The following is a 27,114-nucleotide window of genomic DNA, read 5'->3' on the forward strand; positions in this document are numbered from 1 at the left end:
TTATGATTAAAAAAACAATTTTCCCCAATAATTGCCTCCAATTTAGATAAATTACTAATGTGAATTTCAAGGTAATATTTAATAAATCTGCTATGCCTTTAGTTCAGAAAACTATATACATTAAAGTGATGAAATTGCTCATAAATGTAGGAAATAGGAAAAGTAATATTCTCTTGCTAAAATACAATAAAATATTTCTTTGTCAGAGGCTGTGAAGACTTCATATGGATCATTATAATTGGAATGTATACAATTTATAGTTTTGGTCAAATAGTTTATTACAGTGTTGAAATAAAAGCTTTGGCACACACGAATTAGTATTTTAAGATAATTGTCTCAAGTTAAAAAAGCAAAACTCTATTCTAGGAATTACAAAAAATGTGTTCAAGGTATGTTTTGTTAGTGAGGCCAATTCACTAAGAACTTATCAATGAGGTGTTTAGCAGTATCTTTATTTGTTTGTTCACATATAAAGGGAAAGGAAACTTTTTGGGCCTTAAAAAGAAAGCTGATCAGCAATAATAAAGAGGGAAAAATGAAATTCAATCTTAAACCTGTCATTAATTCAGTCAGGTGAAGTATTCTATGCCTGAAACTAGATTTTGTATGCGGCCATAATTTTTAACCATTACATAGGGCTCTTTGGGACAAGGACTAAACAAGGAGGAACCCAACAGTTTAAAGGCCAAAAATATAAGAGAAATAGATTATAAACAATTCTATGATACTTCTTTATTACATAAAACACAGAAGTGGAAAGAATCTGATAGCAATCAATTAAGAACTATATTTGTACATATAATTATATCTGATGAACAGAAGGATGGTCATTTTAATGCACAGCAGACATTCAATTCTATGGATTCAGTTAAATATAAACACAGTTTGAATGTTAGGTATTTACAAATGGAGATAGAAATGAGATTTTGTAAAAGTCTAAAGGTGATGCGAAATATGACCATGCTAATAGGAATATGGGTGAGAAAAAAACTTCAAAGTAGAAGTGAACTGATATTTCAGTATTATAAAATTATTCTAATGTATATTAAAATGGTTCAAAGACACAGAAAACATGAATTCAAAACAAAATCATCAACACACAATGAGCAATATATAATTCCATTTAATTTGTTTTGATTCAGCAGTTTATTGAGCACCTGCTATGTGCAAGAAAATGTGCTGGTTGCTAGGCAAATACAGAAATGAATAGTACCTGGACTCTGCACTTAAGGAGCTCACAATGTGATTAAGAAGAGAAAATAAGGTATATATGCTATATGTACTTTGTATTATGGAGGCATATGTTATTATTTAGAGAGGTATATATTCATTACTTTTCTATTTATTATATATAAAGAGGTATATTTATTTCTTTATAAGGTAGAATGATAGAACTCTACCTTTTTATGAGAATCATAAGAAATAAAAGAAGATTTTCAGTTGGAAGTGCTTCCTGAAGGAGGTGCTATTCAGTCTAAGCCATCCTTGAAGGACAGAGTTATTTTAAGATGTAGAGATCTGGGGGTGAGGAGGTGGGGGTAAGGTGGTGAAATGAATTAATGACAAGGGAACTGTGTATTTGAAAAGCAGGCTGGGGCTGATGCCTGTAATCCCAGCACTTCGGGAGGCTGCAGTGGGAGGAGGATTGTCTGAGGCCAGGAGTTCAAGGCCAGGCCTTAGCAACACAGTGAGACCCCCATCTCTAAAAAGAATAAAAATATGAGCCAGGTGTGGTGGTGTGCAGCTGTGGTCCCAGCTACACAGAGTCTGAGGCAGGAGTCTGTCCAGCCTAGGAGGCTGAGGCTGCAGCATGCCATGTTCACCCCACTGCACACCACCCTGGATGACACAGTAAGACCCAGTCTCAAAAACAAAAAACAAACAAAAACACCAGCCAACCGAACAAAAAAAAACCCACAAAACCAAACCAAAGCAAAACACATTTTAAGAAAAAGAGGTGGAAAAATGGTGACAGTGGGAGTCGAATCTGGACAAACAGGTTGATAAAAGTCCTGAAGTCAAAAGTAAGGAGATACTACAGAACCGCTACATGTTTCTGGGCAGGTGACTGGAAATGATTATGATCAATTTTAAGTATGATCCCTAAAAATACAGAAGGATCTAATGATTAACATTCGTAGTAGTTTTCTTAAGCAATATGCTTCAAAATTCTAAAACCCAATTTTCACTAAATTACGTTCATTAGCCAAAAGATACATACATTCATGTGTATATTTTATTGGATATACTATACAGGTTATGGTATGTTCATATTATAGGATTACTTTTCATCATGGGTGATAGAAATTTGCTGATAATGACATTATCTTTTATTAGTCACGTTTGTATGATCCACTGAAGGTATGCAACAGATAATAATTTGGTTACGAAACATGATCAGAGGCCATGCAATTCATGTCAGACACAATGGTCTCTATGAAAGCAGTTCTCCAAGCACTTCTAGAATCAAACATTTCCTGAGCCTCAAAGCATTAAGAATGGAAAGATAATTACAAATAATCCCCTGTATTAAGCACGTGTGATCCCCAAATTCTATGAATTCTAAGCTATCGGTGGTAGTTTATTATAGTATTACCACTTGCTTAGCAGGAAAGAGTTTTTGCCATGAAAGAAGTTCTGCTTTCTGACTCACTGCAAGAATCCCCCTCCACAAGCCTAACTTTTACTGCATTGTTTTACGGCTAGATCTTCCCATCTCAACACACTCTGTACTTCCATAAATAGGATACAGGAACTTCCCTATGAGCTTCTGTGAATGAATCTTAAAAACATGATTTACAATCAGCTGGGTACTGACAGTAAGATCAAACATATCAGTGTTTCCCACTGAGTTAGTTATCATGGTTACTTTGCAATTATTAACACCTATAAATGGGTCAGGAATTCCTATGGTTGAAGTGGTAGAAAGCATTGTACAGGCAATGGCTGCTAAGTGGCCTTAAACTGCTCTAGCGTCTTTGGTATTTCTAAAAGTAAAGTCAAGGACATATATACATTTATACTTGCTGACAGTATTAATACATACATTCTTTTACTGTTAAAATTAAAAAGTAAATAAAAGTAACTGTATATTCATTAATTCTGTAAGAGTTTAAATCAAATCCGTAAAGAAAAATGAGCTCCTCAAAAATAAATTTAAGTAAAAATTTACCTTCAGTCAGGTAACTACAAAATAATGTATGTGTGTCCATGTGTGTAAGGATGTTTGCATGTCTCTGGTTTCTAAAAATATGAATTAGTAACTTTTTTAGTTTTAGGCAAACATAAATAGATGTTAAATACATTTAAAATTTACAGTCAAAGAATAAATTATAAAGAAAATATTTTCCATTGTTTTACAACTTAAACAGCGTTCACTTGGCACTCTGTCTCTGCAATGAGAGAAATATGAAGCTGATTTCAAAACCCAAGCCAATTTTAGTCATTATTTGTATTTCTATAAAAATATCTGTGTCCCAACTTCCTATCCTGTTCTCACTCACCAGCAAGAAGAAAAGCTCTTTAAAATAGCAGGCACTTCCAATTTCTCTAATTCCATATAGTACCCAGTACCATTTTCTATACCTATCAGAAAATAAGTAAAACTAGCTGCCTAAAAAAATAAGAGTAAGTAGCAAAATACATACATTAGGATTCCAATGGGAATATTTAATGCAAATCGTAACTTCCTTGCTGCTCTGCTACTAACAAAAGCTACTGCGACTGATATTAAATGAATAATATTTAAAATGGTGTGTGTGGCTGGGTGTGGTGGCTCAGGCCTGTAATCCCAGCACTTTGGGAGGCCAAGGTGGGCAGATCACCTGATGTCAGGAGTTTGAGACCAGCCTGACCAACATGGTAAAACCCTGTCATTACTAAAAATACAAAAATCAGCTGGGTGTGGTGGTGTGCGCTTGTAATGCCAGCTATTCGGGAGGCTGAGATAGGAGAACTGCTTGAACCCATGAGACAGAAGTTTTAGTGAGCCAAGATAGCGACACTGCACTCCAGCCAGAGTGACAGAGCAAGACTTCGTCTCAAAAGTAAATACAAATTTAAAAATAAAATGATGTGTGTGATACTTTATTTAAGGGTAAGCTTGAACTTCCATCCCAGGAAAGGAAATAATTTAACAGTACGTGGTTGAATACCATTGTTTCTTTTCTTTTTTTTTAACATTCAGTTTCTTAATGTTGCTTTCCTTATTACCAGTTGTCTTTACCTTCAGCTATTTCAACAGGAATACTTCCAGGAATCTATCCCACATAAAAGGGCTATACATGTCTTTGGTACAAAGTATTTCACAAACTGTGCTCCAAAAAGCAATAATTCTGTGAGATATTAATAACAGGTTTGACAAAACAAACACACTCATTCCCTGGTCAATCTGGAGAATGCCATGTTATCACAAGTTAAACAGGCTTTTTCCTCCTCTCCCCTTCAGAACTTCTCTGTTTGTTTAACACGTTAACATGTACGAGTCTTTTCCAAACATACTGATTACAGAACCTCTTTAACTGTAGAATTAAAGTGTTCATGCAGACAGAAGAGGTAGTGAGCCATTTTTAAATAAAAATTCTGAATTTACTAAAAGTTTAGGATACAGTAAATTGTCCACTTAAACTAGTAAATTTTATGAACAATTTACAATTCGCTAATTTTCCATTTCTATGGTAACTTATATGCTTGCTTATTTCAATCACTTCAGTTCTAAAAATTAAAAATAAAATTCTAGATAAATTTATTTTTTATTTTATCATTTCTATAAGTCATATTCAAGTTGAACTGGAAATATGAATATCTTACCACATTCCTCTGCCATATTTACAAAGTTTCTTGCCTACTTGGTTAAATCAAATTAACCATATTCTTTTTTTTTTTTTTGAGACGGAGTTTCGCTCTTGTTACCTAGGCTGGAGTGCAATGGTGCGATCTCGGCTCACCGCAACCTCCGCCTCCTGGGTTCAGGCAATTCTCCTGCCTCAGCCTCCTGAGTAGCTGGGATTACAGGCACGCGCCACCATGCCCAGCCAATTTTTTGTATTTTTAGTAGAGACAGGGTTTCACCATGTTGACCAGGATGGTCTCAATCTCTTGACCTCGTGATCCACCCGCCTCGGCCTCCCAAAGTGCTGGGATTACAGGCGTGAGCCACCGCGCCCGGCCCAAATTAACCATATTCTTTAAATCTACAAAAATGAGTTTAAACACCGAAACATCTTTAATTAAAAGAATACAATAACCTCTTTAAACAGTACACATATATTCTGTACATATAAAACCAGTAATAATTTATAATAATTATTGGATAAAGATATCAAAGGCTTAACTATATTTTTTCTATCTCCGTCTAGTCTATGCTTCCGGGACTCTCAGACAGTTAATTAGGTAAGTTTCATCTATAAATATTTACTCTTTATGATAATCTAAAAATAACCATCTGCAACTATTTATATTTAAATTTAAATTCAGAAAGGTTTATTTTTTAGGAGTTTTGCATCCTTAAAAATATTAAAAAGCAGGAATTCTTCTTTTTAAAATACCATGTGTTGTGAAGTCCAGTTTGTAATACTGTCCATTGTACATCACTAAAAATATCAGCAAAACAAAGTTGAAAACTACTTTCCATACCTGCCTAAATTTTGCACGGGCCTCTTTCTCTTTCATTCTTCCATGGGCAACTAAGTAATCAAATACTTCACCTGAATCAGAAAGGTAAAGCAGGTAGTAAAATATACATAGATTTTTGGTTAACAATATAGGCAATGTCAATTTTTTCCCTTGTTTATAAAGAAACTTTTGGTCCATACTTTTCTGCTAGTTTATGTAAGTCGCAAACTAACACATGAATAGAAAAAAGGAAAAAATTACATATAAAATTGAGTATCTGCAGCAGTTTGTATTTAGCAAACCTCTTCAAAAAATAAGTCATAAAAACACAACCAAGAAAACTTGCTTTCTGCTTTCAAGTATTATGTAAAAATACAGTCAACTCTTTATTATCCATTGTAGTAAAGGGAAGCCACAGCCTGGGCAATCAAAAATTACATCTGGCTTTCTATTTGGGCCTATGTTTCAAACAAAATAATGAAGTCTTTTTTGTTGGATTGCTCTTTTAAATTCTCCCTGTCACATAGTCTGGATAAAATTCCATCTCACTACTTCCATCCACATTGATTTCTCTCTTTCCTTTCCTGTACTGTGTTTATGCTCACTCTACCCATTTCATACATTTCAGTAGTTAACCACAAATTATACAGAATTAAATCATGTGTGTATATACGTCTATTACCCCAGATGAACTGGAAGTTACTTGAGCATCATCATAATATCTGCACTTCATCTCCATGGCAGAACACAAAGTACATAAACATTTGCCAAAATAACTTTAAAATAACTAGAAGCTTTTGGAAATTTCCTACTTACATGTCCGTAAGTTTTTCCTTTTTCTCTAGTTAGCGAAATAGCTTAAAACTAAATTAATCTTGAGTTACGACTTTACAAATATTACCTCAGTATAAGGGTTAAATTTATTTTTGTGTCCTTATAATTTGTACCATATAGATATACATGTATATTAAACACACAAAGTGGCTTAAAATGTTCTTGAAAGTATGGCAAAGTAGTAAAAATAAAAAGTAAAAAAACTCAGGCTTTAGAATCAGACCAATTTTGGTATGAATTTTGTTTTATCCCTATGTACTATTGAGAGACATTATTAGGAAGATTTCTTAACTTCATTAAGACTCAGTTTCTACCTACTGCCTACTCACATGATTGTCGTAAGGATTAAATGAAATAATGCATGTGCTTAGCACAGCAGCTGGCATATAGTAAGCACTCAATAAATGACGTTTTTATACCTAGGTATACAGATATATTACATATATATGCAATATCAATCCTAGGATATAAATAAAATACTAAAAATCAAATATGTAATGAACATATGTCAGATCAAACTAATACATCTACAATGTTAGACAGCATATTATATAATATGAAGCATACTTAAGTGATTAAATGGGATGATGAGAACAGAAATGAATGGATGCTCTAGACTCATCACAGTAGTTAATTCTAGATATGTGGTAACAGTTGTTAATTCTAGTTAACTCATCATAGTAGTTAATTCTAGATATGTCAGTTTAGGCAGGGAAAGATATATACAAGAGTATGAAAAATTTGGATCTACTCTTAAATACTGCCTAGAATACACTTACCCCAGGTATTTACATGACAACGTCCTGTACTTATCATATATTATTTGTATATAATTTACTTCCCCAACTAGAATGTAAGCATTGTAAGGGCAGGAACTTTGTCTTTGCTCACTCATGTATTCCCAGCACCTCCAGCATTACCTGATATATGGTAAGCATTTTATAAATGTTGTTTGAATGAACAAAAGAAAGAATAAACACATCATTTCACAGTAGTCCTGACACCTACTTTTAATAGGCTCCTTTGGATTAAACATGGTTCAAAATAAAAGATTTTTCTGACTTTTCTAATCATTGAAAATTTTCATTCCATTAGTGAACCAGAATCAACTGATCGATTCTTGGCGAAGAGGCAACTGTCTAACTTAATTCTTACTCACATTACCATTCTAGCGTACATGTCAGATTTGATCCTAAACTACTGAGAAATCCTAGAGGAAATATATTCAGTGTTTTATTTTCCAGAGTTACCTGCCATTTACAGATTAAAAAGGCAAGAAATTTTAGATTTCTTGATTCTTGATTCTAGATTTACTGCCACAGAACCATAATGTTTTTTGTTACAGAATAACTAACTTGCAAAACTCAAAGAAAACGTATGGCAGGAATCAGAATATAATGAGGTTGACTGGTATGGTCTGAATTCATGTACGCATCTCTCTGTGCTACTCCCCACTGTGTCTGCCAACTATGCTACTGAAGGAGAGCAGCAGTGATGGCCTCACATACTCTTAACTCTAGCCATTACTCCCCTTCATTAGCACCAATAGAGAGTTGACTGTACTTAGCATTAACCATTAAGTCAGTACACATACTAATATTCACAACTTACAGTGGGCCTTTATAAAAACAGAAGGGTGTCTACAAAATTTAGCAGTCTATACTTTCCCAAATCAAAGTGGGTCTAGCCCCTTTCTCTAAATTTTACATCGTTAAATGGAAAAAAGGAGTCTAATTAAATTAAAAATAATATTTGAGGTTCCCATGCAACAGATTATTACAGCAATCTAACTGAAGGACACAGAAATAGAGAAATAGTTCATTATGTGGTATTTGTAGATTCATTTGTTTCATTATAGATCTATATTTTATGCAAATGTACATGGCTGTTTTAATATAATTTTTTAAATCCTATAATAACGAACACTAATGATATATTTTCAAGTTAAGTAAAAGAATCTACATTGAAATATTTTTTTCAGGTGACAAAAGCTTTGCAAAAATAAAAGTACTAAAGTATTCGACCTGCATAAACAACTGCAAAAGCAATTAAATATATTAACATCTATAGTAAAGTTTTCTAGAAATACAAGATAGTATAAAACTTAGTTGTTACAGACTAGATAAATCCTTTCTATTTCAGTTCACATAAAATCTGAATCACCATAAAAATCTATAAATGTCATTAGCTAGAAGAGCTCAATAGTAAGTTCAACACTACATTTTTCTATGGAATAGCAAAAAATCAATCAGCCAAAAATAATTTCAGATGCCTTCTTTCTTCTTCAGTTGGTTAAATTCTGAGCCCTTAAAACCTCCCTTTAAGTAATCTTTTTTTTAACTTATTAAATGATTAATTCCATAAATTTTCAACCTATTTCTGAAAAAGTGAAGTCCTAAGTCTAATAGAAAAGTGATTTTGAGCTGACGCATTTCTCATTTAAGGGAAAGTGCAGGAGATGAAGGTGATTTTCTATTACATATCAGTGTTTAAAAATTATTCCTATTTTTGACACCATGATAGTCAAAATATACCTGATATTATACTACAAACACATCTTACTATCTCTATCAACTCAGTCCTCTAACACATAAAATGTATAGATCAATACTTGTTTAAATTGAAACATTTGTTTCATTTTATGAATTATCTTGAAAATATATATATATTGAGAATCTGTCATATGTGAACAATCAGTGAAATAAACACCTGGCCTAGAACAAGCTTTATCATAGATTTTATTAAATACATTCTGTACTTGAGATTCCCTGCTGATGGCCAAAGTTTCTAATCATGATATGATATATTGTTATGATAAAATTTAGATAAGAGAATCAATACATTCGTAAGATGACAATACAAATTTAACGCTCGAAAAAATGTCCCTAAGTAAATTGTAAATAAGCCAAAAATTATATTTATAATGTAGGATCAAAAGGACTTAAAAGTAAATGCTGAATTTTCCTTAAGATGTAATTTAAAGGCAATTAAAACAATAGATTCGTTAACAACATTCAAAACATAAAAATGTCATAATGAACCCTTAGGTATTAATAATTCTGTATGTCTCAGCAAAGAGAACTTTTCAATCACCCTCATTCTTACCCCCACTCGCATATTCCATGACTAAATAGAGAGTCTTCTCTGTTTCAATAACTTCAAACAATTTTACTGAAAAAAAAATTAGAGATATAACTTTATAACTGTTAGCACAGATTAAAGGTTTTAAGAAAATCTAAGGTAGCATTAAACTAGTTACAACTTTGACTATTTACTAAATATTATTAATCACAATTTTAAGTCCAAAAAGTCTCTCTGAGATGATTACATCTATGACAGAAAACTATTTACCACAAAGTGATTTAGAAACAACTTCCTGAGTTGAAAAAGTTAAGTTTGTGGAATTAATAAGCCATTATTTTTCAAATTAGAATAAGGTTATAAAAAACTCTTAAAATCAGAAAAACAGAATTTAAACTGAAGTTTAAAAAGAGACTAAGTTAATATCACAGTGAGCCATTATAAAATGTTAAATAGTCTTTGGTGCAGAAACAAAAGAAATTCTGTATTTCTGTGACATTCTAAAAGTTTTTGGTTAGAAAAACTGCTAAAGTATCAAATTTATGTAGTTGAAATATTCACCCCAAATAAGCACTTTAACAACTATATAAGATTTTTAAATATGCCCAAAAGTGTTTTAAAAAACCATTTTTAAAAAGGCTTTGTTTGACTTCCCACAATCAAATGATTTCATATAATATATATAATCAGTAAGTTTATTTGTAAAGATGGAGAAAAATCAGAACTTACTGAAAAATTTTACTAAAATTGAAATCAACTTTTTGTTTTCTTTAAAATGCAGTTATTTTTCCTGAAAGTCATTTTTTATAAATACCTAAATGACCTGCAATCTCTATTTAGAGGCTTTTTTTTTTTTTTGAGACAGGGTCTCACTCAGTTACCCAGGCTGGAGTGTAGTGGCACCATCTTGGCTCGCTGCAACCTCCACCTCCCAGGCTCAAGCAATTCTCCCCACTGAGTAGCTGGTACAGGTGTGCACCATCACGCCTAGCTAATTTTTGTATTTTCTTGTAGAGACAGGGTTTTGCCATGTTGCCCAGGCTCGTCTTGAACCTCTGACTTCAGGCAATCCAACTGCCTCAGCCTCCCAAAGTACTGGGATTACAGGCATGTGCCACCACACCCAGCCAGAGAAATGTTTTTTTTTTTTTTTTAACTTAGAGACATTTAGTAAGGAAATTAAAACAATTTTTTTTGATGCATTAACACTGAATCATATCAATTATTTTAGTGGAGAGTAGAAGATAGCAAGGTAGCAGAAAACAGTGATCTGTAGCCTCCAGTTAACTTCTTTGTAATCTATTTTTACCCAAAGTATCACTTTCCTGGGTTATCACTCAGGTTATCACTTTTCTTCTGCTTATATAAACTATCCTTAACATTGTGTCTTTTCAAATATCCTCAAATTAAGGAAAATACTTCATTGCTAATAATACATATATATATTTCATACCTATATTAGGATGATTCAGTATCTTCATTATTCGAACTTCTCGAAATAACTGTTAAAGAAAACAGGTAGATATATTTCTGTTAAAAAAAAAACAAGTAAGCAGAGAGCCAATTAAAATATTTATTTGAAGAAATTAATCTGCTTATAAAATGCTACAGGATTCTGTAAATGAACTAAAACAAAATATTTTCTCAGTCCCAACTCTAGCTATGTTAACCTAGACTGCGACATGAACTTTGCTGTGACGTGGTTTCTAAAAGAATTTTAAGTAGATGAACTCTAATGATCTCTGTGTGTGTGGTGTGAATACATTAAACACAATAAAACGTACAAATTATTCAACTGCTCCTTATGAAAAGCAACAAAGAAGAACACTGTGAAAATGGAAATGAATGGTCCTTCTTGTGATCTTTACCCAGAAACCACCTTCCTTAGGGGTTTGACTCCGAAGTATCTCTACTGACTGATCAAACATTTTAATGAAAGATTCAGTAAGATTTTTAGTTAGATTTGTAGAGTAACATTAAATAATAACAAAAATACATTTACTAACTCATATAAAAACAGAATGACAAGAAGTGACTTGAAAAATGAATATTTAAATTTCCCTCCTTTTCATTTTACTTTTTAAACAATATAGGGTGTATTTTTCAAAGGCATAATTTGGTACTATTTTCTCTATGTTTTTGAGTATGTCTTAGATTCCAAATAAAGCAATTTTTTTCAATAGGAGAACCAAAAAATCGGTGATATTCTGAAAGTTATATTAAGACATATGAATTTTAGCAAATAAAATCTAAAGTTACTGCTTTCAAGAGGTGACATTTCTCAAGCAAAGATACACAATGGCCAAATGAACGCAAAAAGACGTTGAACATTATTAATCATTATGAAAATATAAATCAAAGCCACAAAGAGGTACTACCTCACAACTATTAGAATGACTGCTATCAAAAACAAACTCCCCACTCTGCCCAGAAAATAGCAAATGTTGCCAGGATGTGGAGAAACTGGAACACTTCTGCAGTGTTGATGGGAATGACAACTGATAGAGCCTCCATGAAAAAAAACAGTAGTTCCTAAAGAAATTGAAAATGGAATTACCACATGATTTAGCAATTCCACTTCTGGGTGTATGTCATACACCCAAAGAATTGAAAGCAGTGACTCAAGTAGACACTAGTACACCCATGTTCACAGTAGCATGATTCACAACAGCCCCACAACCAGAGTCTATCAACAGATGAAGAGATAAACGAAATGTGGTCTATACCAACAATGGAATATCATTCAGCCTTAAAAAGGAAGGAAATTCTGACACGTGCTACAACATGGGTAAACCTTAAAGACATTATGCTAAGTGAAATAAGTCAGTCACAAAAGGGCAAACACTGTATGCCTATACTTATATAAGCTACCTAGAGTGGAGTAGTCAAATTCATAGAGATGTAAAGTAGGATGATGGTTGCCAGGGACTGGAAGGATAGGGTATTGCATGGGTTACTGTTTAATGAGAACAGAGTTTCTGTTTTGGAAGACAAAAAACATTCTTGAGTTTGACGGTGATGTTTGAACAACAATGTAAATGTAAATTAATGCCACTGAATTGTATACTTAAAATGGTTAGGCCAGGCATGGTGGCTCATGCCTGTAATCCCAGCATTTTGGGAGGACAAGGTGGGTGGATCACAAGGTCAGGAGATCAAGACCATCCTGACTAATGTGGTGAAACCCTGTCTCTACTAAAAATACAAAAAATCAGCCGGGTGTGGTGGCATGCACCTGTAGTCCCAGGACTAGCTGGGAGGCTGAGGCAGAAGAATCGCTTCAACCTGGTAGGTAGGCAGAGGTTGCAGTGAGCCAAGATCAAGCCACTGTACTCCAGCCTGGGTGACAGAGTGAGATTCCATCTCAAAAAAAGGTTAAAATGGTAAATTTTGTTAGGCATATTTTACCACAATTCAAGGAAAGAAATATGATGTACAAAAATGCATCAATAAATGTTCACCCCAATTAAAATAAAATGACTTATGGCTTAATTGCTACAAAAAAGCTTGCTTTCCCTAGCTATTCTCAATAATTCCTAGACAAAACCTAGAGAGTCTGTATGTGTGCATATATGCATGTTCATACAAATAAATTTTTATAAAGTCCATGATACTTATAACTTTAATAATTAAAAGTTACATATCAGTAAATGAAATAGAAAGGCAGATTCATTCATGTTCGAGACAAGTACTTTCTGTAACTGTGAAACACATTCTCATTTCGAATTTGGGACAAAGAACATGAAGGTTAGCCTCAGTACACACAGTCTTCAGTACACTTGAGATCATCTCCTGCTCTGGCTTTGCCAACACATCTTCCTCCTGCCTAAATGGCCCCTCTCAGTCTTTCTGCTAAATCCTTTCCCACTCTACTCAACCTTTAAACATGGAGCTCCTCAGGAGTCAGCCTTACCCGCCTTTATCTTCTCACTCTACATGTTTCTCCTAATGAGTTATCATGGCCTCTCAAATATCATCAATTTGTTGCTGACTCCTACATTTAACTTTCTCATCCCAACATTTATATCCAATCCATATATATCTACTCGATATTTCACTTGGCTGTCTCACAGAAATTCAAACGCAATACTTGATTTCTCACACCAAATTTGATACTGGTTTTCTCCAGCTCCGTTTATCTTTCAAGCACCCTAATGACAGAAACTTTAGGATCATCCTTAATAACACTCACAAAATTTCTAAATCAGATGCATCCCTAAGATATTTTTACTCTACCTCCACAATTTATCTCAAACCCATCAATGTCTACCCATCCATACACCATTGTCACACTGAATTCCACTGGTCTCGGTACACCCATTCTGACTCTTCTGTCCTCCCATCCTCTAAGCCATTATCCACACATCTTTTTACCCTCTCACCCTCTAATCTGTTACTACTGAACATCCACGGGTGGCTTCTCAATGCCATTAGAACAAAACCCCGATCTTGAACACTGGCTACCAGACTCTGGAAAAAATCAAGATCCTATTTTCCTCTCCAGCCCTATCTCATGACTCTCAAGTGCCTACTCTGAGCCTCACCTGCTCTACCTTTGTGAGCCACAGTCCTAACTAATGACCCCTTTGAGCTCCAAGTCACTGTAATGATGATTTTGCTATTTGGAGCTTTGGACAATGGGAGTCAGCCTTTACCCAGAAGCATTCCTCAGAGTTTTGGACTCTTCATCTGCCAAACTGGGCTGACAGGTTTTAAAAAGCTATTAGCTATTAGCATGTTACTGACTGCTTGTCAAAACTGAGCATCTGACCACAGAGGGACACTGCATTCATTGACCAAATTGCTTTACTCAGGTATGTGAACCAGGAAGAGTCAAAGAAAGTAGCATCAGAAGTCATTTTATATACATATACATACACATGCATATAATAGACTTTATTTTTATAGCAGTTTCAGGTTCACAGAAAAATTGAGCAGGAGGTACAAAGTTTCCATATATTCCCTGTCCCCACATATGCAGAGGCTCCCCCACCATCAGCATCTGAAACCCAGAGATACATTTGTTATAATCAATGAACCTACATTGAGACAGTTCACAGTTTACATTACAGTTCACTCTTGCTACTACCATACATTCTATGGGTTTAGAGACATACCCATCATTTTAGTATTACACAGACTAATACTAATACTGCTCTGAAAATCATGTGTTCCACCTATTCATCCCTCCCTTTTCTCTAAGCTCTGGCAACCATTATCTTTTTATTGTCTCCAGTTTTGCCTTTTCCAGAATGTCATATACTTGAAATCATACAGCATGTAGCCTTTTCAGATTGGCTCCTTTTACTTCGTAATATGCATTTAAGGTTCCTTCAAGTCTTTTCATAGCTTGATAGCTCCTTTCCTTTTAGTGCTAAATTATATTCTGTCTGGATGTACCATAGGTTATTCATCCATTCACCTACTCAAAGACATCTTGGTTGCTTTCAAGTTTTGACCATTGTGACTAAAGCTGCTATCAACATCCATATGCAGGTTTCTGTGTGGACATAAGTTTTCAGCTTCCTTGGGTAAATGCAAAGGAGTGCACCTGCTGGATGGTATGGTAAGATACGTGTGGTTTTGTAAGAAACTGCCAGACTCTCTTCCAAAGTGGCTGTACCATTTGCATCTCCACCAACAACAAATGAGAGTTCCTGTTGCTCCACAACCTTGTCAGCATTTGGTGCTGTCAGTGTTTTGGACTTCCGCCATTCTAACAGGTATGTAGCAGTATCTCATTATTGTTTTAATTATCATTTCTCTGATGACGTGTGATATGGAATATCTTTTCATATGCTTATCTGCCATCTGTATAATTTCTTTTGATGAGTTGTCTGTTCAGATCTTTCACCTACATGTTAATCGAGTTGTTCATTTTCAAGTCTTTTCAAGCCAATTTTTGAGAAGCCTGCTCCAATCCTCAATAATACCAGATGCCTGTGGACAGTAGGAAGCGTAGAATCTTCATCAAATATCTTGTTGATTCTAGTTTGTCACATCAGAGAAAGGGTCCTTACCATGGGCAGTCTTGGAGGTCCCGGGCAGAGGAAGCCAGAAGTCATATTCCCTTACTTCCTCCTCAAGGGTGTCAGGGAGGTGTGGGCCTTGGTCTGAGTGGCATGCCCTCAGGTCAGCAGAGGGGACTGTGCCTGGAATCTGGGTGAATATCCAGAATGAGGGCTGAGGGGGCCTCTCACTCTGACACAGAAAGGATGCCACCCCTGCCTGGGCCTACCCAGAACTGACAGCAAAAATGGAGCTCCATGGGGTCCCTTGGTCTGGGCTGGTAGTCCCCTCAGAACACATTCAGGGTTTTTACCTTGGCTTCTGACTCCACCTGAGCCTCCTCTCTGCCTACCTAACCCACCTGATTAACCTCCCTGAGAACCCCAAGGAGAAACCAAGGGGTACCTCATCAGGTGACCACTGCCCAGAGACTCCCAGGCTGACAGCAGGGGTGGGGCTCTGTGGGTTAGATTTGCAGAGGACCTAGACTTCTTATTTCAACCTATTTTTTTTTCTTACTGTGGCACATGAGCAGATAAAATTCACACATAACATTAGCAGACAAGATTCACATATTGCTATAAAATAAAAATTCATAAATCTGATTATTCTAGGTTTTAATGTAACCAAGTAATTTTTTTCCAGAAAGTCAAATCAAATACACTAGCTTATTATTTGATGACTTTCAAAAAAATCATTTATAAGCACTGAGTAGCAAAATCAGCCATTTAAACATTTTAAAGTCATTTTATAAGAAAAAATGCTTAAGTGTAACTAAGGTAATTTTAAAAACTGAATATTGTTTTTTTAAAGTATAGTTTTCCCCCTGAACCTTCAGGAATGTATTATAAAGAATAAACACAAACAGTACTTATTTTGGTTTTGCTATAAGACACAGATTTTAAAGTTTATGAACTTGTTATTAATGTAAATAGCATTATTATGTTTCATTTGTAATTTATCTGTATTATCACTATTATGTACCTCTGACGGAAAAGTCCCTGACATCAATCTTGTTCTCCTACACTCATATGATATCTAAATAAATGCCCACTTCTACTTTCTTCATCTATTCTTGCCTTTTTGTTAAAATTTTATTTATTTGTTAAGCTGTAGGAAATGACTAAAAAAATCACAACTCAGCACTCTAGTATATCATAAGTCTTTGTAACTGGCATCTACTTAACTAACCTGCCAGATCAACCTTTGCTCTGTGTTCCCTTTGCAACACACAGTGAGTGACATCTATGCACCCATAATGCTCCTGGCTAGTGGTGCTCCCTGCAGCCTTACACTACAAGAAGCTGAGCATCATGCTTACCAGAGGTTATCTAGGTCCCAAACATGTTTGCCAGTTGCCGTTTCAACTGGAAGTAGTTTATTCATTTCTATTGATGAGTAATGAAGTACCATACCCTAGCAACTTAACAACTACACACATTTGTTGCCTCAAAGTTTCTGTGGCTCAGTATTCCAAGCGTGACTTAACTGGGTGCTCTGCTCAGGTCTCATAAAGTGGCAATCAAGGTGTTGTCCAGGATGGTTCTTTTTTTTTTTGAGACGGAGTTTCACTCTTGTTACCCAGGCTGGAGTGCAATGGTGCAATCTCGGCTCACTGCAACCTCCGCTTCCTGGGTTCAGGCAATTCTCCTGCCTCAGCCTCCCAAGTAGCTGGGATTATGGGCATGCACCACCATGCCCAGCTAAGTTTTTGTAATTTTAGTAGAGACAGGGTTTCACCATGTTGACCAGGACGGTCTCGATCTCTTGACTTGTGATCCAACCGCCTCGGCCTCCCAAAGCGCTGGGATTACAGGCGTGAGCCACTGCACTGTATACTTAACTAGGGAAGAATCTACTTCTGAGCTAACCCAGGTTACTGGCGGAATTCATTTCGTTTTAGCCGTTAGTACTGAGGACCCTGGCTTCTTGATGGCTATCAGCTAGGGGCCACCCTTATCTCTTAGAGACTGTCCATAGGTCTTTGCCAAGTGGACTACTCCAACATGGCCATTTACTTTCCCATGACAGCAAGTATAGTCTCTAGAGCAAGTCTGCTAGCAAGTCAGTCTTAGATAATATGATGTAATCACAAGAGTGAAATTCCATCACCTTTTCTCTATCGCATTGGTTAGAAGCAAGTCATAGGTTCTGTTTACAATCAAGGGGAAGGGATCATGCAAAAGTGTGAACACCCGAAGGCAGGAATCATGGGGGTTGCCTCAAAGCATATCTAATACAAATTTTTACATAAACCAATGAAGTACATGTCTGTTGTTTAACAAAACAAACAAAACTGAATACTTTGGAAATACTAGATAAAAGGTGCTAGACTGCTGTCCAACTAGGTGTGAGCAAGATAAATGCAAAGGATTAAAATAAAATCTAGGCTTCTACTCTCAGACTGCTGAGTATCATTCAATTCTCTCATTAGCTAAAACAAAACAAAACTGGAAATAGTCGGAAGTATATTATGAGTTTGTGAGTGTGATCTGTACAAGGTAAATAAAGCAGAATGACAATCGGCAGACCCAAATTAAAAAAAAAAACAGTTTGGCCCTACATGAAAAGATTAATCAATGGATATACATGAGTGTGGATAATTGAAGTGCTAAATGTTTATGTGATTTTTACTAATTCCTCACTTTAACCTGCTTGTTTTCAATTAACAGTTCCTTATGGCACTATGAAAGAGGGGTTTCACTTTACTCCCTAATTGGCATAGGCATCTCCTGTGTACTAGGCAGTGTGGCCCATTAAGCTACAACCTGACTAAGCCACGCTGGTTTCCGAATTCTAACTCCTCTTCTTCCTCTTGTCTCGAAAAAGCAGATTAAATTACAAAATACTGAGGACAATACTGTTCTGTGAATAATCTTGAATTTACTTCAGTAAATTTTTATGAAATTTGGTAGTTTTCTCTTAGAATCAGCTGGGACATATCTCAATACTAACGGAAACACTGATGTTTCCTGGCAGCTCCATGTTTCAGAGCAACTAATCTAAAGAAATAGGCAGCATATCCTTCAGCTATTCCTCCAAAAGTATTGGGGTGGTTTTCTGTTGTTGTGTATTTAATTATTTCATAAGTTGGGCTTTTGACTGCAATGAATTCATAAATTTAATCCCTGACTGGTACCTGAAGTATAGTTATTCTATTCTACAAAGAACAGAGATGAGCTAAGGGATAAGATTAAAAGCATTTTGTGAAAACTGGGGCATCTAACAAAAACAGCACCTAAACAGAAGGCCACTCCACTTCCATCTGGAGATGAAGCAAGAAAAAGAATTGTAGACAGAGCCAAAGTTCTTATCAGAACTTTAACTGAAATTTTTAATTCCAATTAAAACAACAATACACAGTCACTGGATTCTTACATCTCAAAGATGCCTTGAGTATACTGTTCAATCCTTAGTTTCCGCTCCTGCAGTTTTGCACAAGGAGAGAGAAAATAACACAGGCAATAACAAGAAGACGTGTGTGGGTGTGTGTTGACTAAAAATGAGAGGCAGTTGTGGAAGAATGGTTGTTGTTAAGAGTATTAGGATGTTTTACATGGTGTATTGAGTAAGGACAATGGAATATCAGATTCCTACCCCATCAATCGTCTCTCCTCCCGAAGCAGCACTTGAAATGTCAGCTGAATTTGGATCCCTAACTGTTATGAAAAGAACTGTGTCCCTGCCAAATTCATATGTTGAATCCCTAATGCCCCGTGTGACTGTATTTGGAGACAGGGACTTCAAGGAACTAATTAAGGTTAAATGAGGTCAGAAGGTTGGGGTTCCAATCCAATATGACTGGTGTCCTTCTAAGAAGAAGAAATGTCAGGGATGAGCTGGTCATGTGCAGGCCAAGGAGAAAGACCTCAAGAGAAACCAAACCTGCCTATACCTTTATCTTCAATTTCCAGACTCTAGAAAGGTGAGAAAATGTCTGTTGTTTAAGGCATCCAGTCTGTGGTATTTTGTGATAGCCGGACTAGTAGACTAGTAAGATAATCCTACAAATCTAGAGAATTTTGGCCAACTGAAAAGTACCACATGGGTTCACCAAAAGTCTAAGATACCTCTTCCTCTCCAGGCCTCCCCTCAACTCCTGCCTAACTCTTTACTTTCCAGTTGGCTGCATCAAAGAAATAGACTGAAGCTAATGGCAGAGTTTTCTGCATGAGTTGCATGAGGCAAAAGGAAGCACAGACAGGGAGAGGCAGAGCCACGTATACACCCAGAGAAGATCCTCACCAGCAAGGCTGCCAATCTTATCACTTCTTTGGGTAAATGGAGAGAGCTGAGAGGACATTTAGACCATGAAAATAAGTTTGCTCTGAAACGGAGAGTTATTCTTTAAAAAGTTAATTACTGTATGTGTCATATGCTCCAGGTATAAGTATGGAAAATAAGATATTTTTAAGAATATTAGTGCCATGTTACTATTTGAGTTTCTGGTTTTAATTTTCAGTTCTTTTTCTTTCTCATTTTCAAACTGTCATGTCACAATGTTGCTAGCAAATGTAAATTTATAAGAGAATTCTCAATTTACTATTCCCCTTCAAACTTACTGTTTCAGGTTTGCTGTGGGCTGGAAATTGAGGCCAGACATTGCTAGTATTGTGTGTTAAATTCGGGCAACGAGCCAGGAGTGAAAGCCCGAGATGTGTCTTCTATGTCACAGCTATTCTAGTTGTTCAGAGGCCTTTATTGTTTCTTTCTTGGCTCCTGGCTTTGTTCCACATAACTAAAGTTAGTAAACAATCTTCAATTCTTTGGAGATATTTACTCTTCAATTGGGTCTTTGCTGGCTAGAGCTTAAGCCAAACTCCGTTAGTGTTCATCAGTATTTGCCTCAATTATGTCAATTATGTGCATTTTCCTTTTCTCAACTGCTCTTTTTTCCTTGCTATCTCTTCCAATCCTCTGCTTGTACTCTTTTTGTGATGATGAAAAAGTCTGTTATTTTTAAAACTAGCCAACTGGACATGGCTTAGACAATTGTCATTCTAGTTACATCCAAAGTGTCATAGTCAGGGGCCAGGCAAATGCACATGGTCTTCTCTCCATCAGACCTGCTTACTGGTCTGATGAATTTGCCCTTCATCTCACAGTGTCATGGGACTTCTGCATTGTTTGCATGATCTTGAGGCAGATGAAGGGCACTGTGGTCATTGGGAACTTAACAAAGGCAGTGCTTGAGCTTACTCTTCCTGAGAGAGCTCTTCCAGGCTATCTTTAGAGTCACGGTAAACTGGGCTAGTAGAAGGCTGGCATACAGATTTTGTGCCTTTCAACACAGCCTTCTTTGCCCTTCAAGGATTTTGCTTTGATTTGGGCTTTAGGAGGGATAGGAACCCTTTTCTGCCTTCACTGCAATCTTTATAAAAATTCTATCGGTATTTTCTACAGTTTACTGGCCTATTAATGTAAAGTATGGGTGCAGTTTTACCCTGCAGGAGACATACAGTTCCAAGAGACTGCTAGGTCCTTGTCTAGACTATCTCAGAAGTACCATTTATTGCGGGATTTTGTATATATAAATATTTTTTATCTATGTTAACAGAATCCTACAGATTAAACTTTCAGCTTTTTAATTCTAGGTTCATCATGTAATTTCCTTTTTTTGCTTTTAGACATCTCATTGAGATGTCAAGTATTTTATAAAATTATTACTAGCAGCACTGTAACAATTTAAGCTAACTTCCTAAGGTCTTCCTATGAAATAGGAGCACAGAAAGAGATCTGAATATATATTAGATGATCTATAACTAAAACAGTAAAATGATTATTCAGTATTTCTTTATAAACTTGATAACTTACAGCCAATTATTTATTAGAAGAAAATATTCTATAAATGATAACCTGTGTCTGTTTCCCAAAGTTTTGTCTTCGCATAGGTAGAAAAGGAGATTATAAATCTTACAATTTCTTATGAACTAGTACCAATTTCATATAACCTTAACCTCTCCTAAGTTCCTGCACAGCTTTGCGTATAAGTCGGTGCTCAGTAAAAGGAATTGTTGGAGATATGAAGTTAACTAATTTCAGAAAGAAGATATTAAAAGTAGACTAAATTTCAAAAGATGGCCAATTTCATTAGAAATCATGGAAATTAAAATGAAAACTAGATACAACTTCACACCCATAAAGGTTGGCAAAAATTTTTAAACATGGTAACATAAAGTGTTGACAAGAATGCAGAGCAACAGTAAATCTCATACAGTATTGGCTTCCGTAGAAATTGGTACAACTACACTGGAGAGCAATTTGACATTACCTAGTAAAGCTGAGCCTATGCATGCCCTTCAACCCAGCAGTTTACTGGGAGAGAGACATCCCTCTATACATCTTTTCAAAAAGATATACACAATAACAGCCATTCATTATCTGTACAGTAAAAATAAATAGTTAACAATAAAATCCACTAGCAGAAAAATATTACAAAGAAAATGGATAAGCCATGCATGGTATATTCATACAATGGGATCCAACAATAGTAGTAAAAAATTAATGAACAAGGCGGAGCACAGCGGCTCACACCCATAATGCCAGCACATTGGGAAGCCGAGGTGAGTGGATTACCTGAGGTCAGGAGTTCGAGATCAGCCTGGCCCACATGGTGAAACCCCATCTCTACTAAACATGCAACATATTAGCTGGGCGTGGTGGCAGGCGCCTGTAATCCCAGCTATTCGGGAGGCTGAGAATCACCTGAACCTGGGAGGCGAAGGCTGCAGTGAGTCAAGCTCGTGCCATTACACTCCAGTCTGGGCAACAAGAGTGAAACTCCATCTCAAAATAAATAAGACTATATTGCTAGCATGAATAAACCACAAGACAATGTTTTATTTTTGTTTGTTTGTTTGTTTCGTTTTTTTTGAGACAGAGTTTCGCTCTTGTTACCCAGGCTGGAGTGCAATGGCACGATCTCGGCTCACCACAACCTCCGCCACCTGGGTTCAGGCAATTCTCCTGCCTCAGCCTCCTGAGTAGCTGGGATTACAGGCATGCGCCAACGTGCCCAGCTAATTTTTTGTATTTTTAGTAGAGACGCGGTTTCACCATGTTGACCAGGATGGTCTCGATCTCTTGACCTCGTGATCCACCCGCCTCGGCCTCCCAAAGTGCTGGGATTACAGGCTTGACACCGCGCCCGGCCGTTTTTTTGTTTTGTTTTGTTTTGTTTTTGAGATGGAGTTTCGCTCTTGTTACCCAGGTTGGAGTGCAATGGCGCGATCTCAGCTCACCTCAACCTCCGCCTCCTGGGTTCAGGCAATTCTCCTGCCTCAGCCTCCTGAGTAGCTGGGATTACAGGTACGCGCCACCATGCCCAGGTACTTTTTTTTGTATTTTTAGTGGAGACGGAATTTCACCATGTTCACCAGGATGGTCTCGATCTCTTGACCTCGTGATCCACCCGCCTCGGCCTCCCAAAGTGCTAGGATTACAGGCGTGAGCCACCGCGCCCGGCCATGACGGGTTAAATGAAAAAATCTGGCTACAGAAAGACAGAAATTTAAAAATAACTAATATACTGTATTTTAAGTACAAACAATCACGTTTAAAAAAAAAGCTTTTAAAAATTTGAATGGGAACAAGAAAGACCAAATTCAGAATAGTAGCTATCTCTAGGTAGGAAAAGACAAGACTGGAACCAAGAAATATGGGGCTTCAACTGTATCTGTGATGTTCTACTTCTTTAAAAAGATTAGAACAAAACATATTCGTGCAAAAAATAAATATCATGAGAAAGCAACTTTTTTAAAATGGGAAAGAATTTTGAAGTTCCCATCCAAAAGTTAAAAATAGTTTATTATATCAACAAGCTGCCTAGCTTAGAAAAACACGAAAATACGACTCTTAAAATAACTAAATAAGACTATGACTTTTAAAACAGCCCGATGGTTAGTCTAAACTTCATAGGTGATTTAAAGATGCTTAACCTTCTCCATTTCCCTCAAGAGAAAATTATTCCACATTGACTTCAGTGTATCTTAAGTAGCTTCTTGAGAATGTAGAAATGGATGCTTTGCAGCTATTAAAAACCAAGCAATTAGAATAGAGGTTTTTGAGTGAGAGGCAGAATACAGGCATCAGAACAAAACATCAAAAACAAAAAGCATCAACAGTCAACAAAATGACTACCGAAACCAAAACAAATGAAAACAAAAATGTTATTTATAAACAATCCTTGGTTATGAGGGCTTGATTTCATGGAGGTTAAGTGGATTTAACACTGTTAAGGGGAACAGGAAAGGATTCCCTAAGAAGTGACTCTAGGCTGAAACGGGAGGAATAAGTAAGGACTAATTAAGGGAAGAGGGGAGATAAGCTTTACCCAGAAGGTGGGAGAAAGCTGAAAGGGCCTGGTGACTGGAATAAAGCGTATGAATAGGAGCAGATGAAAATCACTAAGGCTGCAGGAGTCGAGGATGAGGAGCGTGAATAGAAACTATGGGGAATTCATGGTCCATGTGGTGAAAAAGGAAGGTAGGACCTTCACACTATGTTAATGAATTTGATTTTGGGACTACAGTAAAATGCCATCTAAAAATTTAAACAAAGGGATAGCATATTCACAGACATATTTTACATCCTTGATGACTTTTAAGCTCTATGTATTACATTTTAAACTCTCTCTCTGTGTGTGTGTGTGTGTATGTTGTGTGTGTGTACGTATGTAAAGTGGATACAGTTAGAAGGCTAGAAGATAAAGTGACTTTGTCTAAATTGGTCATGATGGAGAAAGATAAAAGCAGACGTTTTCAAAAGAGATATAAGAAATAAAATCAGCAAGACTAAAAAGAAAATTCCCAAGTCACAATCATAGATTGACTGGAAAAATGAATAAGCATTAGGTAATGTTTTGGATAATTCTCAAGACATTCAGAGTGATTAATGAATCTAACCTTAAAGAGATATGTCTCCCTGAAGATTATGTATGGCTGTCAAATTCTAGGTTGTTGAGCTTATTACACTCAAAATGTGAAAGACTGGAAGTTTCAATTTGAGAGACATTAGCAAATAGATTTTTAATATACTCTTTGGAAATGCTTGCTCTGGAAGGTATTTTTCATATTTGGATGCACATCTGTATGGTTAAACATGCCCAATCATATGTCATTGAGTCCTTTCTCCAGTAATTAAATAGGGCTAACAAGGCTTAGAAAAGTCAGAGTTTTGGTCAGTAAACTGCAGTTTGTTCTCAACAAATCTGGTGATCACATCCTCAACATTTAAACTGTTGATATTTTAGCTAAATATTGATATTATTGGTATCACCTTTAAAAAACTTGTTTAAACAGCTTTTCCCTCAAAATCCTAATATTTCAGTGTGAAAAGTATACTTCCCACCAATTCTTCATATGATTTTATGTTAAACCCTGTTTTCAGTATTTTGTCCAAAACCAAATCAAAATTAGAAATATGTTACTGACCACGAATTTCATGGAGAATGAAACAGTGAGTCACTGGGTATTAGGCATAATTTTAATTTATTCACATGGTAGTATTATTCCTTGCAGAATTATCCCTACCTTTAACCCTCAACAAAGCTCTAGAGTTATTTCATCATTATTGATTAAAAGATAACTTATGCAGTCTACATACCATTTCACAAAATAAGAATTTTCTTATCACTTAGGCTTTTGTTAGCCCATGTAAGAATTGGCCAAATTGTTCCTTAAATTGATCCACACACATGTGACAAGAACTGTATGAAAGAAGTACTCAGCAGATAAGTGATTCTGTTCAGCTATAAAGTGAAATAGGCTACATAGCATGTATAAGTGAGAGGAGCTGATATTTCAACATATATCCAACAGCGGCATTTGCTTAAGGATTATTTCCAAAGAACTTCTGCTCTCTCCTTGATAAAAATATTTTTCAATAATTTTGTGATTGGTTTTACAAGTTTGGTTTCTGATAATTTGCTAAAACATACTGAATTCTGAATATTGCTCCCATGGTTCTATTCTCCTCTCTACCTTTAGTTACCAAATTATTCAACATGACAAAGATTATTTTGCAGATGTTCTGGAGAGGTCTTTGGCCTTTATTCGAAAGCTCACAAATGTTTAAATGGCTTAGGCCACCATTTGACAACATTTTATATAACAGATAACAGACCAGTCATGAGTGGTAAACTGATTATTCATCTAATAAAGTCTATTTGTCAGAATTTAATTATTTGAATTTATAAACTTTTTCCTGTTTGTGTAAAATCACTGTCATAACAAGGGATTCACATTCCACGTAACTTTAATGCACCAGTCATCTTTTATATGATGACATATTCTGAGTTACAGTAAGTCTTGTTTTTCTTTTCATTACAGCTTTTACTACTTAGGAAATCACTTCTGAACCACTTAACCACTTTTGTGAATTTGGAACATAATGTAACACAGTAAAACAATAGAAAATATAAATTAATTAACAATATACAGAAGATACAAAAATGTTAGCAGAGATAAACTGCACCCTGGTGACTGTAAGCTGAGACAGACTGACACAAACTTTGTCATTTTTCCATAAATTGATGTGTCTGAGTTTCAAAACTAGTGATATTTCTGAGAAAATGATAACCTTACAACATTTCAAATTTATGAACAATGAAAAATACTGTTTCATTGTTTTGCTTTTCCTTCAACATTAGGAGGCTGCTTAAAAGAACCACAGGAGGCCAGGCACAGTGGCTTATGTCTGTAATCTCAGCACTTTGGGAGACCCAGGTGGGTAGATCAAAAGGTCAGGGGATCAAAATCATGCTGGCCAACATGGTGAAACCTCGTCTCTACTAAAAATACACAAAAAAAAAATTAGCCAGGTGTGGTGGTGTGTACCTGTGAGTCCCAACTACTCAGGAGGTTGAGGCAGAAGAAGCGCTTGAACCCAGTGAGCAAGACTCCACCTCAAAAAAAAAAAAAGAACCCCAGGAATTACTAGTATGATTCATGGACCCTCTTCTTCTTCTTTTTTTTTTTTTTTTTGAGACGGAGTTTCCCTCTTGTTACCCAGGCTGGAGTGCAATGGCGCGATCTCGGCTCACCGCAACCTCTGCATCCTGGGTTCAGGCAATTCTCCTGCCTCAGCCTCCTGAGTAGCTGGGATTACAGGCACGTGTCACCATGCCCAGCTACTTTTTTGTATTTTTAGTAGAGAATGGGGTGACCCTACTATATGAGGTAAGACTCATGCTTTGAAGAGGAAGAACTAAAACTAGTATCTACCTTAAATACTTTTTAACTATGAAAACTCATTAAATTGGATTCCATTAATTTAAAATATTTAACATGAATAATATGAGCATATTATAGGAACAATATTGAAGCCAAAGGTCCTTAGCAATTCTAAAAACCACTTTTAAGAAGTGTATTTTGGCAGTTTTAAGCAGTTGGTGTATCAAGTTTAGATTCTTTTATCTATCACTGATGCTTGCAAAGGAAGGCTATAATTCCTATAAATATCTTCTACACAGAAGAGGATAAAGGAGAGGGATCAGCTTAAATTCAGATCAAACCAGAACAAATTTAGCCAAACACTTCTAGAAGTGAGATTATAATGAATCCTTATTTCATATAAATG

At 35.9% G+C, this 27,114-nt stretch overlaps 1 protein-coding gene across 19 annotated transcripts in view; it reads right to left on the bottom strand.

Moving 5' to 3' along the window:
* MARK1 (microtubule affinity regulating kinase 1) overlaps positions 1-27,114 on the bottom strand; it is a 137,489-nt gene that overhangs the window by 53,504 nt on the left and 56,871 nt on the right. For 17 of the 19 annotated variants that reach the window (XM_035280847.3, XM_035280844.3, XM_035280843.3 and 14 more), the window contains 3 exons: positions 10,982-11,030; positions 9,553-9,618; positions 5,635-5,705 (listed from right to left, as the gene is read on the bottom strand). In XM_035280847.3, coding sequence (XP_035136738.1) covers positions 5,635-5,705; positions 9,553-9,618; positions 10,982-11,030 — 186 coding nt within the window. Of the gene's footprint in view, positions 1-5,634; positions 5,706-9,552; positions 9,619-10,981; positions 11,059-27,114 lie in introns of all 19 variants that reach the window. The other 2 variants (XM_078356488.1, XM_078356489.1) reach the window with 2 other exon arrangements.

The sequence above is a fragment of the Callithrix jacchus genome, chromosome 19, assembly GCF_049354715.1.
Source record: "Callithrix jacchus isolate 240 chromosome 19, calJac240_pri, whole genome shotgun sequence".
NCBI classification, from domain to species: domain Eukaryota; kingdom Metazoa; phylum Chordata; class Mammalia; order Primates; family Cebidae; genus Callithrix; species Callithrix jacchus.